Raw genomic sequence first — 19,067 nt, 5'->3', positions numbered from 1 at the left:
TTGCTTACTGACTAGCATCATAGTTTGTAATATTTACCTAAAATAAATGCTAACTATGCGTTTTTTTGCTTTTAACCAAAATTTGAGACTGTTTTACGTCCATATCTATGAAGAATTCGGTGATTTAAGCATTTATTCACAAAAAATTTCAACGGAATAAGCCCTTGTGGCAGCCCCCTTATCACAACAAAGAGCTAAGAGACTAGCATCATTCTTCGCCATATTTACGTAAGATGCTGACTGCACTTTTTTTTTTTTTTTACTTTTAACCAAGATTTGAGACCGTTTTATGTCCACATCTATGAAGAATTTGTGGATTCAAGCATATACTCACAAGAACTTTCATCGGAAAAGCTGTTTACATAAGGCAGCCGCTAGCTACATTCATTAATAGACTAGCATTGTACTTTTACATATTTACGTAAAATGCTAACTGCATGTTTTTTGCTTTTAACCAAGAATGGCGACTGTTTTACATCCATATCTATAAAGAATTCAGGGATTTAAGCATTTATTCACAAGAATTTTCAACGAAAAAACCTGTCTGTGATTCCTCTGTCAGCTTTAACGGCCTCGCCAACAATGCAGGTCCCCTATTTATCGGCCCCGCGCCGCGTCAATACATTATGAAGTTATGTTCATACATTTTGACGATCACTGCTAGCTCTCCCAGGTCAAACGGATTGGACATCTACTCGGGTTTAACTCATTGAAATCCACAGTGAATGTTTCTGAGGTGAGTTTATTCATATACATTTCAACAATTGCGTCACTGCCAGCCCTCCCAATTCAAATGGATTGCACATCTTCTAGTGATACTCATTGGAATCCACAGCGAAAGTTTCTGAAGCGAAAGGTAATTCAGAAATACATGTTGATTATCGTCACTGCCAATCTCCCAGTTCAAATGGAGTGAACGTCTACTTGTGATAAACTCCTTGAATTCCATGGAAGGATGAAAACAGCCATATGAATGAAGATCTATGACATTGAAAGAGTTCAATTGAACAAGAAGTGAACCAGAAATACCCTTAAATTGAAGGAGTGAACCGTTGCCCCAAAAGAAACAGGAAACCGAATGCGTTGAACATTTTTAGCATCCAACAGTTGGAGACATGCATTCCAAAGATCCTTTATAAGAGGAACACAAACTCAATTTACTCTTGCACAGTGATGTCAAATCACCTTCTGGGATTGAAAAGAAGAGAGAATCGGTGACGGAAGCCAGTCCGAATCGGTCGTATCTGCAAGAACTTTTGGCTGATCAGAACATGACTTGCGCGCGGAAGTGCTTCTGCCTGGTGGTGTTGTGGCTCATTCCCATCTTTAGCATCCACTTGGACTTCATCATCTGGACGTATTGCATGTCGCGATGAACGCCACGTGCTCCCGCCGCGCCTGAAAATATTGATAAAAGCTTTACCCTGATTTACTTTATTTGTGAAATGGCAAACTGTCCTGTATCAAATAGCACTGAAACCTTATCGAATAAACCCTCCAAGTAAAAAATATGGATGCGGTACCTGTATTGCCGGCCCAGCCCAGCGCTTTGTAATGACGCAGCACGCGTCCCACGGCGTTCCTGTTGTGGCTCAGGGCAAGCGTCCGCTCGGTGCCGAAGCGCTGCTTGTAGTACCTCATGAGGGAGCGGTGGCCTACCCGGGCGCCTGCAGAAATCAAAAACAAGGTAAGCTAATTAGCAAACTAAAGATTAATCCCACGCCGTAGGTTTTATCCGTATTTCTGTATGTTTTCCCCATTTATTATTTTGAATGTAGATATATTACTTGAACTTTATTTAACAAAAAAAAAAAAAAAAAAAAGACAAAATAAAGTTACAGTAGTATGAAAAAGAATCTGAACTTTTTGGAATTTCTCATATTTCTGCATAAAATCACCATCGAATGTGATCTGATCAGTGTCAAAATCACACGGATGATAAAACAGTGTCTGCTTTGACTAAAACCACCTAAACATTTATAGCTTTCCATCTTTTAATGAGGATAGTACACAAACAATGATAAGTGAACCATCACAGTTAATATTTTGTGGCCCACCTTTGCCAGCAATAACTTCAACCAGATGCCTCCTGTAGCTGCAGATAAGTCTGGCGCATTGATCAGGACTAATCTTGGCCGATTCTCCCCTAAAAACTGCTGTAGCTCAGTCAGATTCCTGAGATATCTGGCATGAATCGCTGTCTTTAGGTCATGCCACAGCATCTCAATGGGATTCAAGTCTGGACTTTGACTTGACCACTCCAGAACGTGTATTTTGTTCTTCTGAAACCATTCTACAGTTGAATTACTTCTGGGTTTTGGATTTGCAGCATCCATCCCCTTTTTAGCTTCAACTGTCTGACAGACGGCTCTGGTTTTCCTGCTAAACTTTTGAATTCATTTTTCAATTAATGATTGCAAGTTGTCCAGGCCCAGAGGTAGCAAACAGCCCCAAATCATGATGCTCCCTCCACCATGCTTCACGGTGGGGATGAGGTGTTGATGTTGGTGAGCGGTTCCATTTTTCCTCCACACGACATTGTGTGTTACCCCAAAACAATTCAACGTTGGTTTCATCAGTCTACAAAATAATTTATGTGGAGTGTCCAAGTGCCTTTTTGCGAAGATTAAACGAGAAGCAATGGGGTTTTTTTTTAGACAGCAGTTGCTTCCTCCGTAGAGTCCTCCCATGAACACCATTCTTGGTCATAGTTTTGTGTGCACAGAGAAATTGAACCGTACCAGTGATTTCTGTAAGTCTTTAGCAGACACTCGAGGGTTCTTTTTTACCTCTCTGAGTATTCTGTGCTGAACTCTTGGCATCATCTTTGGTGGATGGCCACTCCTTGGGAGAGAAGCAACAGTGCCAAACTCTCTCTGTTTGCAGACAACTTTTCAAGACATTTCTTACCAGGTGTGTGTTTTATAGTGGGCAGGGCAGCTTTAAACCACTCATTAGTGATTGGGCACACATTTGACCTAAAATGCTTGGTAAAAATTGGTTTCATTTGCTCTTGAAGTCTCCTTAGGCAGAGGGTTCACGTACTTATCCCCCCCCTTTTGTCATTGTTTGCATGCCATCCTCTTCAAAATATGAAAACCTATAAATGTTTGGGTGGTTTTAGTTAAGGCAGACACTGTTTTTACATCTGTGTGAGTTTGACAAAGCTCAGATCACATTTGATGGTGATTTTATGCAGAAATGTGAGAAATTCCAAAAGGTTTAGATACCTTTACATACCACTGTACAAGACATTTTCCAGCACTTCATTGGTTTCATCATTAATTTTGCTTGGAAAAATAAAAAACAAACTAAGCTAACCAGCAATCTAAGATTAATTCCACGTCATGAATTATATCATTTCTGCTTTTTTCTTTTTCATTTATTTATATATACTATCTTTAAAAAAGACAAAATCAAGACATTTTCCAGCATGTCATTGGTTTTATCATTTCTGCATTTTTTTTTTAATATTTTAATTTTACATACATACAGTGTGTGTGTAACACATTATGTCTGTAACGTTAAATACAATTAGAAAACGATTTATTTAAAAAATATATATATCAAAAAAAGGCATGTCCGATATTGTTTTTGCCGATTCCGATACTTTGAAAATGACGTGATCGATCGGCATCTCTAATAAATATACATATTTATTAGAGATGTCCGATCGATCGGCATCCCGATCGGGTCCGATCACGCGGTAATGGCGGTAATTAATTTTTAAAAAATTGTATCATGTTAAAATATTTAACGCAATTAACCCATGCGCTGCACGAACCACTCACACATTGATGCGCTCAATCTGTAATGGCGCCGTTTTACCTATATAGAGAGCTAAAAGGCAGCGTAAAATGAGGAGTGAATTTTGGAAGCCTTTGGAGACTTTTTTTAATTGGCTAAAGCCTTACAATCCCTCTCTCAATAATTGGAAGTATCGTAGGAAGCAATGTGGGGAAGCAAGGTAGTAATTGATATTTTTCTTAACACCCTAAGTTATTTCCCAACGCAGAGAAGATATATCAATTGGTAGCACTAAGCACAGTCATGGTTCCACTTCCCATCATGCATTTGGGCATGGCTACAGAATCGTTTACTGAAAGCTCAACAAATACACTAGATGACAATATTTAGTCACAATATACAAAGTCACAAGTCTTTCTATCCGTGGATCCCTCTCACAGAAAGAATGTTAATAATGTAAATGCCATCTTGAGGATTTATTGTCATAATAAACAAATACAGTACTCATGTACTGTATGTTGAATGTATATATTCGTCCGAGTTTTATTCATTTTTTTTCTTAATGCATTGCCAAAATGTATATGATTGGGAAAAATTGGAATTGAATGGGAGAAAAAAATAAAGCAATCAGATCGGGAAATATCGGGATCGGCAGATACTCAAACTAAAACGATGGGATCGGATCGGGAGCAAAAAAACATGATCGGAACAACCCTTATAAATATATATATATATACGTGTGTATATATATAAAATGTTCGCAATTTTGCAAGACTATGGATTACTTTCATATCATGGGTTGTAATGTTGTCACCACGACTTGTCAATTTATTTATTTTTAAGTATTTTAAATTATTTTTAAAGCGACACGTTCAACATTTTCCAACGGTATAGATTTATTCCACGTCACCAGTTTTATCATTTCTGCTTTTAGTTTAATTTTTTAAAAATTGCTTTATTTTTTTAATTTTGACATTGCTATATATTTGTACATTTTTTGACATTGTGACATTTTCCAAATGTATGGACTAATTCCATGTCATGGGTTTTATTAGTTATGCTTTTATTATATATATATATATATATATATATATATATATATATATATATATATATATATATATATATATTTAATTAAAATAAAAAAGAAATGCAACGTTTCTTTGTTTGAACATTCCTAAAAATGAAAAAAAAAAAAAAAAAAAAAAGTTTTGCGTTTCAACATTTACCAACAGTATGGACTGCATCCATATCATGGTTTTATTATTATTTCTTCAGGGGGGGAAAGCTGGTTTAGTGTGGATTTAAAAATAATATATATATTTTCTTAAATCACATAAAAATTGGATTTTTTCACCCCTCAATGACGCTCACCTGATGGGAGCGTGAGCTCCATTGTCTCGTCATCATATTGAATGTTCTTGTCATCGGGAAGCTCCTCGTCATCGTCGCTTCTGTCTGGGTAGCTGCTCCTGAAGAATCACATTTTTTTCAGGTGAAGTACAAACATTCACGTTTCGGTGCCTCCGATGGCGTTAGACGTCCAATCTGTTTTGAAGTGGGAGCTCCTGCTTCAAACGGATTGGATGTCTAAGCGTGATAAAGCATGAAAAGACCTTTCATCACCCCTGTCAGTCAAGCAAAAAAAAGCCCATTGAAATTCCCGCCCACCTGAAGTCGTAAAAGTCAGCAAACTCCAGCGCGGCGTCGCCGTCGGTGAATAGCTTGCAGTGACTTTTATCCGTCATGTGACTTCGCACGGCTTCCGTGGAGTAAAACGAGCGCCCCTTCTCGTTACACCACAAGCACACGTTCCCCGCTCCCACTTTCTCGCCTGCCCGACACAAAAAGCGGCAGAATGAGTCGAAATTTCTGCCAAATTTGCGCTCATTTCACTTACCGAGATAGCGGACGAGCCCCCGGAGGTCCGCCAGGTACTGAAGGTCCGGGATGAAGAAGCTGTGGACGCGTGTCATATGGGCGACGTTGCGCATCAGCGTCTTGGAATGATGCGTGCAGAACAGGCAGTCGGTGACGGGGATGGAACCGGGGAGGGAGCCGCTCGCGTCGCCTTCCGTATGCTCAGTGCTCTCTTCATCGTCATACTCCTCCTCCTCGTCTTCTTCTTTCTCCTCCTCATCATCATCATCGTCGTCGTCCATGTCCTCCCACTCCTCTGGAAAGATGATGCAAACCAAAACTATAAGAACTGGACTGGAAGTTTTGGGGCATTGACGAGTCACTTTCTGTTGATTTTAGGGCTGCAGCTATCGAATATTTTAGTAATCGAGTAATCGACTGAAAATTCTATCGATTAATCGAGTAGTCGGATAAAACAAATATATTTTTAGGTGAAGAGCAATTATAAATATACATGAGAAAACAAGACATTTCATCTAATCTTGAACCATTTTCATTCAATCAATGTCTTTATTTTCGATGTATATTGTTGAAAACAGCCAACAATTGCATCTCAGGTGTAACTAGAATAATAATAAAAAAAAAAGACAAATTCACTGCTTTCACTTAAAAACCTTTAAATCTTATTTTTTTAAAAATTAGGGCTGTCAAACTATTAACATTTTTAATCGAGTTAATTACAGCTTAAAAATTAATTAATCGCAATTAATCGCAATTCAAACCATCTATAAAATATGCCATATTTTTCTGTAAATTATATGTATAATCTGTAAAATAAATTGTTGGAATGGAAAGATAAGACACAAGATGGATATATACATTCAACATACAGTACATAAGGACTGTAGTGGGCATTTCACTCTACTGTCATTTAAATCTGTCTATGCTGTCCTCACTCCGTAGCGTCTACTTTTTCCAAAGCTAGACAGCTAGTGAACGACGCCTTAATAATCAGACTTCTTCCTTTTTCATCTGATTTATTAATAAAATGGCCTCAAACCATTGACCTCTTTAGACCGTAGTGAAACTAAAAAAAAAAAAGTACACAAGCATTGCATTAGCAACAACGTTAGCTTAGCACACTATACAGGTTCACTAAACATAAACAAAAAGCATCTCATACAAAAAATATAACATTTCGCTTACTAACATAATATGTAAGTTCTTTACAACAATCATACTTACGGACAAATCTTGTCCAAGGATCATATAAGCACAACATTACAACGTAGGCGTCAGCCCGAGACGTCATGCAGCCACATTGAACTGGCAAGAAAGCAATAAACCATGTCGCAAAGCAACCACAAGAGTTCGCTGTTAGACAGCACAAAAAGCCTTTCTGTAAAACTTACTAAAAGGCAGAGTACTGTCTGAGCGGGACATGTGCGTTAATTGCGTCAAATATTTTAACGTGATTAATTAAAAAAATTAATTACCGCGCGTTAACGCGATAATTTTGACAGCCCTAATATATATATATATATATATATATCTAAAAATGCGGTTACGCTTGATAAGACACATCACTTAAAAGTTAGGATTTTTCCCTACGTGTTTCAATTGAATTTCTATTTGTGTCAAGCCATTTTTAAGTTCTCGTTAAGTTTTAAGTTAGTCTAAACTGTAAGTCCTGATAGGATTTTGAGTTTTTGCACTGTTCAAAATAAATGTATGATACAGGCTGTATTGGAGCACATTAGGGACCAGTGCTACTTGGTGTTTTATCCAGCAATGAGTACTGAGCTAAAATTGATAGTTAGCATTATTGAGTTTTTATTTTACACCCTCATCACTCCACAACGCTATGTTATGTTAAAGCCTGTATGTAAGACATGTTAGCCACGCATCGACAGTGGTCATAATTCATAGAAACCTAGCCCTCCGCAAGGCTAACGTTACTTGAGTTAGCGACAGTAACGTTAATTTTTATTTATTAGCGCTTAGCGCTCTTTATTAGCGCTTAGCGCTCTTTATTAGCGCTTAGCGCTCTACTGCTTTAAGATGGCGGCTATTTACTGACGCTGTCCAGAGGCGGCCGAGTCTGTCATTTCGCATCTAGTTCTACATACATGTGATCTCTATGAGACTCATCAGACGCTACCTACCAACGTAGCATCGTGCAGTCTAGTATTTAGCAACGTAAGCGTCGTTTGTAGCAGCTGTCGGTTGCAGAAAGTTTTTTTTTTGTGCTTCTTCCTCTACGCACGTGACATCAGCGCGTTGTCCCGCATTAAAAGTAGTCCGAGCAAAACGTGATGCTTAGAGCTGTCAAAATAAACGATTACTTGAGGTGAATAAAATTATTCGGATCAGTTTATAAACTCGAGTTACTCAAGTTGCTCGAGTGTTCGTTTCAGCTCTAGTTGATTTTGTTGTTTTTTTTAGCAGTTTTGCTTGTTAATCCTCTGCCGGAAATGCGCTAGAATCAAGAGGAAATGATCCCAAAATCATCAGGAAGTGACTCGGTAGAGGTTCCCACCCTTAGAAAACAGTAGCGCTAACGCAGTGTTTCGAAAAGTTGACAGGACTTACCTTCCTCGGTGGCGGCGACGGTGGAATTTTCTTCCCGCTCCCTGCGCTTGGCCTGCTCCTCCAGCCACACGAGTCGCGGAGGTTTCTCCGGCACGCTCCTCTCCAACGGCGTCGTCGTCTCGCCCCGCCCGCCCCTCCGCCGCCCTTCCAGGGCCTGCTGCAGAGCCTCGTTCCTGGCGTCTCTGTCGGCTTTGTCGTCCCCGCCGATCCCCTTTTCCAAATTCTTCCGGTTCATCTCCTCCACCTGACGGCGGGCGGCCTCTAGGGCGCGGCGCTCGGCCTGCAGGTGACGCTGCGAGCGCAGGTGGTCGTTGAAGGCGTTGTGGCTGGAAAACTTCTTGCGGCAGAGGGCGCAGACTTCGCCGTCGTCGCCCGGCCGGCGCTCGGCGGCCGCGCGCTGCGAGAGGACGCGCTCCTGGAAGTTGTCGGCACTGACGGGCGGCATGTCGGCCACCTTGCGCTTCAAGTTGTAGCGGTGCCAGTCGCTCTTGTAGTGGGCGCGCTGCACCTCGCCGTCGGCGAACGCCACGCGGCAGCTGATGCACGTGTAACACGACATCGCGGCCTGAAAGCGGTCACATTTTGAACATCAAATTAGACACAAGTTGGTCGAGAATTCAGTTAATGTAACACTGGCTGCTGTTGACGGCAATAGACGTCCAATTGTTAAAACTGGGAGGGATGGCAGCAAATGAACGGATTGGACGTCTACTAGCAACAAACAGCAGAAGGATGTAAAGAGCCATTTGATTGGTCGTCTATTATCGTCAATTTGAGTAAATTTGTGACAGAACATTAATGATGATTAAAGTGAGTCTGGTTCGTCTATCAACCATAATGAGTTAAAAAAAAGAAGTAAATCGTAAATAAAAAGAAGCCTAGAATAACTTGGTAAATTTATCATTATAGCAGCAAAAAAAATAGTTTTATGCGCCACTTATACGCGCAGAAGAGCTCGTTAGCTTAGCTTCGCACGCTGACGTCAACAAGTCAAGAAAAATCGAAGCAGAATTTAAAATGGTTATTTAAGCTCATCTAATAGCCACAGTACAACATATTGTTGGCTTATACTTACTTATTACGCGGTGAAAATGACAGAAAAGGTGAAACCGTTGAAATAAAAGATTTTACGCGTGGCTGTATCGAACTCGTGAGGGCGACTCAACAACCTTTGAACTTGTTCTTCTTCGTTGGTTTCATATTTTACAGCGCCAGGTGGGGGAGAGAGAGAGTATTGCAACAGCGTCTTTAAAAAATAAATATTTAGTTCTCCCCAGTTTTATCTTAAAATGTTTATTTTATTTTAAAAAACTCATTGGCTGCCATTGACGCCAATACACGCCCAATCCATTTGAAGTAGGAGCTTCAAATGGATTGGACGTCTACTAGTGATAAACTCGTGACCAGTGGTAGATGAAGTACTCACCGTCACTACTCACGTAAAAGTACAGATACAGGTGCAAAAAATATTTAAGTACAAGTGTCTTAGAAAAAAATTACTCAGGTAAAAGTACAAAATTACTTCCTTTAAAAGTTTCTTAACAAGTAAAAGGTAAAAGTATTTTAACCCGAACTTCCGCGTAATTCGAAATGAACCCTTTAAGTAGGCCATACATAACTATCCAAAAAGTCCAAACGTATTGTATTTTGTTTAATGATGGAGGATACACTGCCCTCTGGTGGCAGACCCGTTTGGTCTGACTGGACTGTCGCCTTGAATGACAGAAATGGACTCAGGCGTCTGACATGGATAAAGGAGAGCTGCACTCTGGTTTGGCCCACAAAAGCCTTGAGGGAATCTGACCTTTGAGCCAGATTGCAAGAATTTCGCCAGCCGCACCGCCGGACCCGTGCTGGCGCAGCTCCAACGACTCGGGCCGGCGAAATTGCAACAACCTGGCCAAAAGGCCAAACTCCGCGTGTTCACCTTGGTCTTAACCCGTTGTACTGACTCTATTTTGAAAGCTGGAAAAAGGCTTCGAAAACCCAAATTGACAATTCATTCAGGTCAACAGCGATCAAACGGCAAGGCAAAACAGCAACAGACCCAGACGAGGAGGCATACTGGTTCCAGGGTTGCCATATTACAAGTCGACAAAAGATTCCCGACAAAAATGACAACGATTAGTTAAGCATTCAGCCTTTTACAGGCTCTGGCTCTTAAAATGCGTGTCGTTTTGTTTTTATTTGTGTTAGAGCTTTACAAATTGTCAAAAGTGAAGGAAGTCAAAAGCACAATTGCCTTGTTTCGACTTCACGTTTAGTGAGGACAGAACACATCATATTAATAAAGTGAAAAATAAGATACTGTGAGGTACAATAAGGTACAGTTTATGCGACCACAAAAAAAAAAAAAAAAAAATCGACTGGCATATATATACTCCGACGTCGTAAAGTCGAAATCACGTAAGACGAGTGCGTCGTAACCCGCGGAGTACCTGTATATATATATATATATTATATATATATATATATATATATATGTGTGTGTGTGTACATCTGAGTCAATATGCAAAGAAATCTGAAAATTCATTAAGTGCTCAGTTTTACTCATAACTGTGCAGAATGGAAAAAAAAAACAAGCAATAAATTTGTCTGCACTGGAAACAGAAGCTTAAAAAGCTCAAAAACTCCAAAACTTAGTTTAATGGTGGATTGCAAGCAGCTATCAGATGCATATCGCCACCTACTGTACAAAAGTGTGATGGTTTTTATTGGTCAATATCTTGTTTACCTGCCTAATCTTGCGTATGCTCGTGTCACTGCCACGAGTGCCCAATTACGGTATAGTTGCACGGGGCGCATCGATTGTGCTGGAGGCAGGAAAACAAAACTATTAATCCACAATGAGAAGAGAACAAATAGGAACAAATAAATAAGAGAACATTCACTATTAACTCATTGGTGACCAATGACAGTAATATACCTTTAAAAATGTCACGTAGTCATCACAATTTCTTGCTATTAGCAAAAACAAACAACAACTGCATTCCCCAAAGATTTTTCTGATCATTTTGCTTGATTGGCAGAAAATAAGAAATGACACAAGGCGTACAACTGGTTGATACATTTATTTCCTCCATGTTAGCACATAGAATAGATTTATATACATATTGCTAGCTCGAGCAACGTCATTATCGAGCACGCGAGCTCTCCGACGGGAAGTGATGACGCACTTTGCAAGGTTTTCTGGCCTGTTGGGATGACGTTTTTTGTTTTTTTTCCGGAGGCATAAAAAAGGAAGAATTTTGTTGATTGCATTAGTGTCGACGACAATTCAGTCAAACATAGGAAAGAAAACAAATCATGCACATCCGCATGGGAATACAACTTAACTGGCTGCTGATTTTTAAGGAATATTTTCCTTATTTTTTTTATAGGTGAGTTTTTTGCGACTAAATTTTTACAGCTGAATTCTTGCGACTGAAAAAAAAAAATGTAACGTGATTTTTTTTTTGCAGAAGAATTTTTTGTGGCTGAATTTTTTAAAGGATTTTTCCCCCAGACACAAAACTAAACAATTTAATTCAGTTGCAAAAAAACTGTCACCAAAAAATATATAATAATTTACCAGAATTTTGGAAATTTTCACAATGAATTCCTTCGGCATCAAAATTCAGTCGCCAAAATCTCTCTTGCAAAAAAATCAGTGGAATTGTGATTTTGTTTCAGTAAAAATATAATTCATATTTTAAAAGGTGAGTTTTTTATAATATTTTGCGATTGAATTTGGAGGTTGAATAAAAACTCAATGTGAATTTTTTTTTTCCCCCAAGAGTTTTTTTGCGACTGAATTTATACAATTTTTTTTCCAGACACAAAACACAGTACCAATAAAAATTGAGTAACATAAGTTGCAAAATAATTGTCACAAAAAAATAAAATATATATATACTGTATGTATATATTTCACAATTCAACAGAATTTTGGCAAATTTCACAAAAAAATCATTTTTTTTTTTTTAAATGAATTTTTTTTTGCAAGAGAATTTTTTTTGCGATTGAATTTTTGCCCAAAATTTTTTGAGGAACAAAACTCAGTATCATCAAAAATTATTATATTTATAAATAAATATAAATAATTCAACAGCAAAAAAAAATCCGTCAAAAAAAAATTCTTTTTTTTTTTTTTTTAACATGTCATTAAAAAAAAAAAAAAAAATCACAATTCAACCAATTTTTTAAAACACAATTTTTGCAAATTTCACGTTGAATTTTTTTCGGCATTGAATTTCAGTCGCGCAAAAAATTCTGTGGCAAAAGTGTTTTTTGTTGATATGTAAGGTTTTTTTCTTTTTTTTTTTGAGGAAAAAAAAATGTTATTTTAAAAAGGTGTTTGGGGTGACAAAATTTTTGGTTATTTAACCTTTTCATAAAAAAAAAAAACAATTAAACTGAATTTTTGTATATAATTTTTTCAGTGATAAAACTCAGTCTCAAAGAAAAATCAGCAAAATTATTCAGTTGCAAAAAATTCTGTCACCCCCCAAAAAAAATTTAAGTGAATTTTGGCAAATTTCACGTTGTTTTTTTTGGGGGGGGCATCAAAATTCTGTTGAGAAAAAAATCAGTTGAATTGAGATTTTTTTTTTTGTCAGGAAAAACTTAATTTTATTAAAAGTTGCGTTTTTTATTTATTCATTTTTTGGGTGACAGAACGACAGAATTTTTGCAGAGGAATATTTTTTGTTTCAGTAATAAAATCCAGAGGCAATAATTCAGTCGCAAAAATTCTGATATATAGCAATAAAAAGCAGGTGGTCTTTAAGTGACTAAAAAGGTAAATTAACACAAAAATAAACAGTAAGAGAGTTAAAAAAATTAGTTGTAAAAGTGCTATTGTAAAAAAAAAAAAAAAAGTGGGGAAAAAAATGACAAAAAAGTGGGGAATGTTTGGGGGGAAAAAAACAAAAGGTTTGTGTAGCACAGGATTTCATTTGTTGAGAATTGACAACAAATTTAGATTTTATCGCAATTACTACATGAAGAAAATAAGTCATTAAAGAGAGGAGAACAAGTTTGTAGGCCACAACTTTCTCATTTGCATACTATTCCATTTGTAACAGTATCTTTTTATTTATTTATTTTTAAACCCTTCATGTCTGAATTTAAATTTACCAAGGATACATTGGAGGAATACATAAGTCCATTAAAATAGTATTAATACTAAATATGAGAAAATGCAAATATATAATATTACATTAAAACACAAGAATTTGAAGAAGTGTGGAAACGATTTATAAATTATATTCAACAATAAATGACTTACAATTGAGGTGTGATGTTTTTTTGTTTATTATCAAATAATACATCTTTTTCTCTGTGTTTTTTTTTTGTTTTTGTTTTCTTCACCCCCACCCATCTGCTTTTGTACAATATGAGTCTTTAGTTTTGGCTTAAACTAGGGCTATCAAATTTATCGCGTTAACGGCGGTAATAACTTTTAAATATTTAACGCAATTAATGCATGCGCTGCACTACCCACTGACGCATTGTCGCGTTCAATCTATAATGGCACCGTTTTACGTAAACATAGAGTTAAAAGCCAACGTTTAATGATTAGAGAGAATTTTGGCAGTCTTTGAAGCTTTTTTTTTAATTGGCTAAAGCCTTACAATCCCTCTCTCAACAATTAGAAATATCGTGGGAAGCAATGTGGGGAAGATAGGTAGTAGTTGATCTTTTTCGTAACACCCTATTTTATTTCCCAACGCAGCGAAGATATATCAATTGGTCCCACTAACACCCTATTTTATTTCCCAACGCAGAGAAGATATATCAATTGGTACCACTACGCACAGTCATGGTTGCACTTCCCATCATGCATTTGGGCAGAAGTTAAACGGCTACAGTATCATTTACCGAAAGCTCAACAAATACACTAGATGGCAATATTTAGTCACAATATACAAGGTCACATTTATCCTATAAGAATTACAAGTCTTTCTATCCGTGAATCCCTCTGACAGAAAGAATGTTAATTATGTAAATGCCATCTTGAGGATTTATTGTCATTACAAACAAATACAGTACTTATGTACTGTATGTTGAAAGTATATATTCGTCCGAGTTTTATTCATTTTTTTCTTAATGCATTGCCAAAATGTATATGATCGGGAACGATTGGAATTGAATCGGGAGCAAAAAAAAAGCAATCGAATCGGGAAATATCGGGATCGGCAGATACTCAAACTAAAACGATCGGGATCGGATCGGGAGCAAAAAAACATGATCGGAACAACCCTAAAAAGCATAATTGCCTTGCTTGATGTCTGTAAAGCTGAACAACTTCACGTTTAGTGAGTACAGAAAATGTCATATGAGTAAAGTACTGTCATATGAATAAAGTAAAAATAAGATACTGGGAGGTACAATAAGGTACTGATTATGCTAAAAAAAAACAAAAAAAAAACAACAACAACGACTGCAGACAAAATGGCGAAATCGCCTAAGTCGAGTACGTCGTAACCCGGTCACTACCTGTACTATTTTGATGTCCTTATGCATTCCCCCAATGCATTTTAATGTTACAAATTCAGGCATCAATTCTAAATTTCGGTTGATTACAAAGACGATCAAGGTGCATGACAATCTGTGTATTATGTACAAATGACCCATAAAAAATACACATTTAGAACTCAATTTAGTGTTAAAGGCAAAGAGAAAAAAACAAATGTGCAGAATTATTTAAAACAGGAAGGAAAGTTTCATTTAGTCAGCGTTGATGCTGCGACCCTGTCCCCAAAAACAAGTCACTTCTTTTTTATGTGTGGCCGGTTTAGGTAGGAAGAATTGATTGCAAAAAAAGCTCGTCAGTCGTCCGGTAGCTGTCGTCTTTTCACATTTTCAAATTAGCGCACGCTCGCTGCGCTTTTGACTCATTCGCCGCTATTGATGGCGATAGACGTCAAATCTGTCGGAAGTGAGACGGGCGGCATGGAGTGATCGTGTTTCGTTGGCGGGGAGAGACGTGCAATCCATTTGGACCAGTCCAAATAGATTGGATGTCCATTGCTGTCCTTTTTTTAATGTTTACTATTTAAAACAGTAAATATCTTTTTTAGGGCTGTCAAAATTATCGCGTTAACGGGCGGTAATTAATTTTTAAAATTAATCACGTTAAAATATTTGACGAAATTAACGCACATGTCCCGCTCAGACAGATTTAAATGACAGTAGAGTGAAATGCCCACTTGTTAATTGTGTTTTATGGAGTTTTGCCGCCCTCTGCTGGCGCTTGGGTGCCACTGATTTTATAGGCTTCAGCACCCATGAGCATTGTGTAAGTAATTATTGACATCAACAATGGCGGGATACAAGTTTATTTTTTGATTGAAAATTTGACAAATTTTATTAAAACGAAAACATTAAGAGGGGTTTTAATATAAAATTTCTATAACTTGTACTAACATTTTTCTTTTAAGAACTACAAGTCTTTCTATCCATGAATCGCTTTAACAGAATGTTAATAATGTTAATGCCATCGTGTTGATTTATTGTTATAATAAACAAATACAGTCCTTATGTACTGTATTTTGAATGTATATATCCATCTTGTGTCTTATCTTTCCATTCCAACAATTTATTTTACAGAACATATATATAATTTACAGAAAAATACGGCATATTTTATAGATGGTTTGAATTGCGATTAATTGCGATTAATTACGATTACTTAATCTTTAAGCTCTAATTCACTCGATTAAAAATTTTAATCATTTGACAGCCTTAATCTTTTTTTTAAACATATTTCTTTTCTATTTAAATTCCAAATATACATTAAAAAAAAAAAAAAAAAAAAGCAAAGCTAAAACACTGCTTTAAATTTTAAAAGTAATAAAAAAGGCGAAAACAAACAAAAAAACATTTCTTTTCGTTATTAAAAGGCCAAAACTATAAATGGAAAAAATTAATCACCAATTATTCCACTCTCAAAATAACATGCTGCACCATTCCGGATATGATTTGACGTCTATCACGGTCAACGGCGGTGAACGAGTAAAGGTCAAATATCATTTAAAAAAAAAAATAATAAACAGGTTAAATGCTCGTGAGTGCCTCACACGCTTAAATAACATTTGGTGACACATGAAAAAAAAGACGAGTCGCTGCCACTAAATAAAAACAGCGTTAAATAATAGAAAATTAAAAAAAAAAACATGGGAGCCACATAGAAAGGCGAGGTGGTAGACACTGACTGACAACGGGAGGAAGAGCCGATGAGTGGCGCGGCAACGTCTTCATCTCTTCCTCCGACAGGTGCGCTTGTGGTCGGCGTGCCAGTGCTCTTGTTGGCACTTGATGGAGCAGTACGACGTGTTCCAGCAGCAGTGGTACATAGCTTCCTCCTCGCAGTTGTAACACTTTGGAAAACAACAAATAAAAACATCAACAGAGGAGCAAGTGCGACATAGAAAAACAAGCTTTCCCACTTACTCGATTTTTGAACTGATGAATGTTAAATGCATCAAGTAGTGCTGCAACCTAAAATTATCCAGTATCCATATTTTAAGATATCTAATGATCATGTAATCCTCTGTGATTAGGGGCGTAACGGTACACAAAAATCTCGGTTCGGTACATACCTCGTCGGTTTTGAGGCCACGGTTCTGTTTATTTTCGGTACAGTAAAAAAGCTAGTTGTTTATTACACACTTTTGTGCTTTCAACAATAGGAACATTAGCCTATACAAAGCCAGAATTCTGCTCAAAAAGTAGCGGGTATTTAAAGATCATCCAACAACAATTTGCCTTTCAGACCCCGCGTATTGGTCAGCTTTCTTTCTGAAAGAAGAAAAAAGAAGTCCTGTCCTAAAGAGAAAAGCAATCCCAAGGACAAAGATTTGAACATGTATTTTACAAATGACATGCCTCAATGAAACATTTTTTTTTTCTTATGAACGGTTTTCAAAAGCTTTATTGGTGGATTTTCTCAAGTTAAAGCGCCACACAGAAATTAATTAATTTAATTGTGTAAGCAGGATCTGTGTATTATTTTTTATTATTATTTAATTACAGGTGTTTTAGCTCATTTCAATTTATTTCATTTAAATGGGCTATTATTTATTTTATTATGTGTTTATATTTTACAAATGTGATGTCGTATTCATTTATATTGTATATTTTATGTTCTATAACTTTAGTTCCTAAGTGAATATTAGTTCCTACTTGTTTTGTTGTGGTAGGAGGGCTTTGTATCAGGGTCCCCCCAGGATTGATAAATCTAAATTTAAGACCTTTTTTAATGCCATTTCAACTAAAAATTAATACTTTTCTCGCACCCATTATTTAGATAATATTGAATCATATTAAACAAAAGAAGCATTGAACATCAGATTTAACCTCAATTACTAAGTGTGTTTGACAAACGAATGCATTTATTGAAGATACAATTAAAACACATTTAAAGAGTATGTAGCGGCAAAGGGGGTGTGAGACATCAATAGAACCGTTATGTGCCAAGATAACAAATATTGATAAAGAAAAAAACTCAATCACATTAATGAGCAATTATCGAAAATAGATCGAAAATGACGAACATTTCCGAAAGTGTTCCGGAAACAGCCGAATGGGGCGGAGACGTCACGACAAGTGATTGACAGTCGAGGCGGAGCCAGGTGCCATTGTTTTTTAATGACGAGAGAGTAGCGTTGGGGTTTGTTTGACCAAAACATCACAAAAATGGTTCAAAACTGCTGTGCTATGTGGTGTACAAATAGTTATTTATCGGAATATAGTATCCATGAGTTCCTGAACGCGAAAAAAAAAAGCTGGACTACACAGACAATGGGTAAAGTTCGTCCGTGCAAAGAGGGCTAATTTTCTAGACACAGCCTCCGGCACGCTTTTCTGTGGTGCGCATTTTCCACCTGAAAGCTTCTCGAACTATGGACAAGAGAAATCGGGTTTTGCTAAAAGATTGCTGCTCAAAGGAGATGCGGTGCCGACCATACAGGTGCAGCCACCTAAAAGTCCCGAGATATCAAGAAAGAGGACAATGACTGGTAAAGGAGGCTAAAGCTAAGCAAAGGAGGGGAGCAGCCAAGCTCGAAATGGCCAGAGTGAGTACTCTTTTATAATAAAAAAATGTCACGCATTGGATACAGGACTGGACACGTGTATAAATTATCGTTCGTAAAATATATAGAAAAAATCCTCTGATCCCATTCATATTTATGTCTGTTGACAGAGCGAAAAGCTATGATAGCGCAATAAATGATAATTATTCTATGCATTCCTTTATTTTGCAGTCACGGTGTATCAGCTTCACAAAAAGAAATGCAAAACAAATCATTGGTGTTTCCCACACGATCTGCTGCCGATGTTTCATCAGTGTCATTGCTCCCCTCAATGACCGTTTCATTACGCTGCATTGGCGTTCGTTTGGGCTCAAATTTGTAACCTAAAACACCGATTAAAGCTTCGTAACTCTCCTCGTCACCATTAGATGAACATTCGTTACGTCCTTCTACGTCGGATTCGTCATTGAAACTAGAAACGAAATTGTCTGCCATCATCGCCGCCATTCAGTATTAAAGCACGGAGCCTTTTTCTTGTTGAAGAAACACCCCTCACTGTCAACGGGCACATGAACGCTACTCGTCTCATCCCGTCTTTTCTGTTCATTTTGCTTTTGCTGTCCTTCTCATTAATGTTCCACTCCGGTTCAAATTGGTAGGGCAGAACCGATGACATGTTTATGTAGTTTAAGAGTGACGCTGTGGAAGTCGTACCCATGTGACGCCACCGCCCGGCGACATCAACAACAATGGCGACCTACTAGTTACAATAATTTTACAAATTTTATTAAAATTAAAACATTAAGAGGGGTTTTAATATCAAATTATCATAACTCGTACTAACATTTA

At 37.3% G+C, this 19,067-nt stretch overlaps 2 protein-coding genes across 3 annotated transcripts in view; both read right to left on the bottom strand.

Annotated features, from left to right (window-relative positions):
* Nucleotides 1–728: 728 nt before the first annotated feature.
* On the bottom strand, nucleotides 729–9,404 carry znf622 (zinc finger protein 622). Its single transcript, XM_057857618.1, has 7 exons — nucleotides 9,275–9,404; nucleotides 8,200–8,764; nucleotides 5,648–5,923; nucleotides 5,419–5,581; nucleotides 5,122–5,219; nucleotides 1,524–1,667; nucleotides 729–1,398 (listed from the first exon to the last, which is right to left on the bottom strand). Exons 2-7 carry the CDS (start codon nucleotides 8,756–8,758, stop codon nucleotides 1,265–1,267), a joined length of 1,374 nt encoding a protein of 457 aa, XP_057713601.1. The 5' UTR covers nucleotides 8,759–8,764; nucleotides 9,275–9,404; the 3' UTR covers nucleotides 729–1,264.
* A 3,639-nt stretch (nucleotides 9,405–13,043) lies between these two features.
* zmynd11 (zinc finger, MYND-type containing 11) overlaps nucleotides 13,044–19,067 on the bottom strand; it is a 40,205-nt gene continuing 34,181 nt past the window's right edge. For both annotated transcript variants that reach the window (XM_057857801.1, XM_057857802.1), the window contains exon 16: nucleotides 13,044–16,562. In XM_057857801.1, the coding sequence (XP_057713784.1) occupies nucleotides 16,440–16,562 (123 nt within the window). In that variant the 3' untranslated portion in view covers nucleotides 13,044–16,439. The remainder of the gene's footprint in view (nucleotides 16,563–19,067) is intronic.

The sequence above is a fragment of the Corythoichthys intestinalis genome, chromosome 14, assembly GCF_030265065.1.
Source record: "Corythoichthys intestinalis isolate RoL2023-P3 chromosome 14, ASM3026506v1, whole genome shotgun sequence".
Lineage (NCBI taxonomy): Eukaryota > Metazoa > Chordata > Actinopteri > Syngnathiformes > Syngnathidae > Corythoichthys > Corythoichthys intestinalis.
This window is presented reverse-complemented; position numbering and strand designations above follow the sequence as displayed.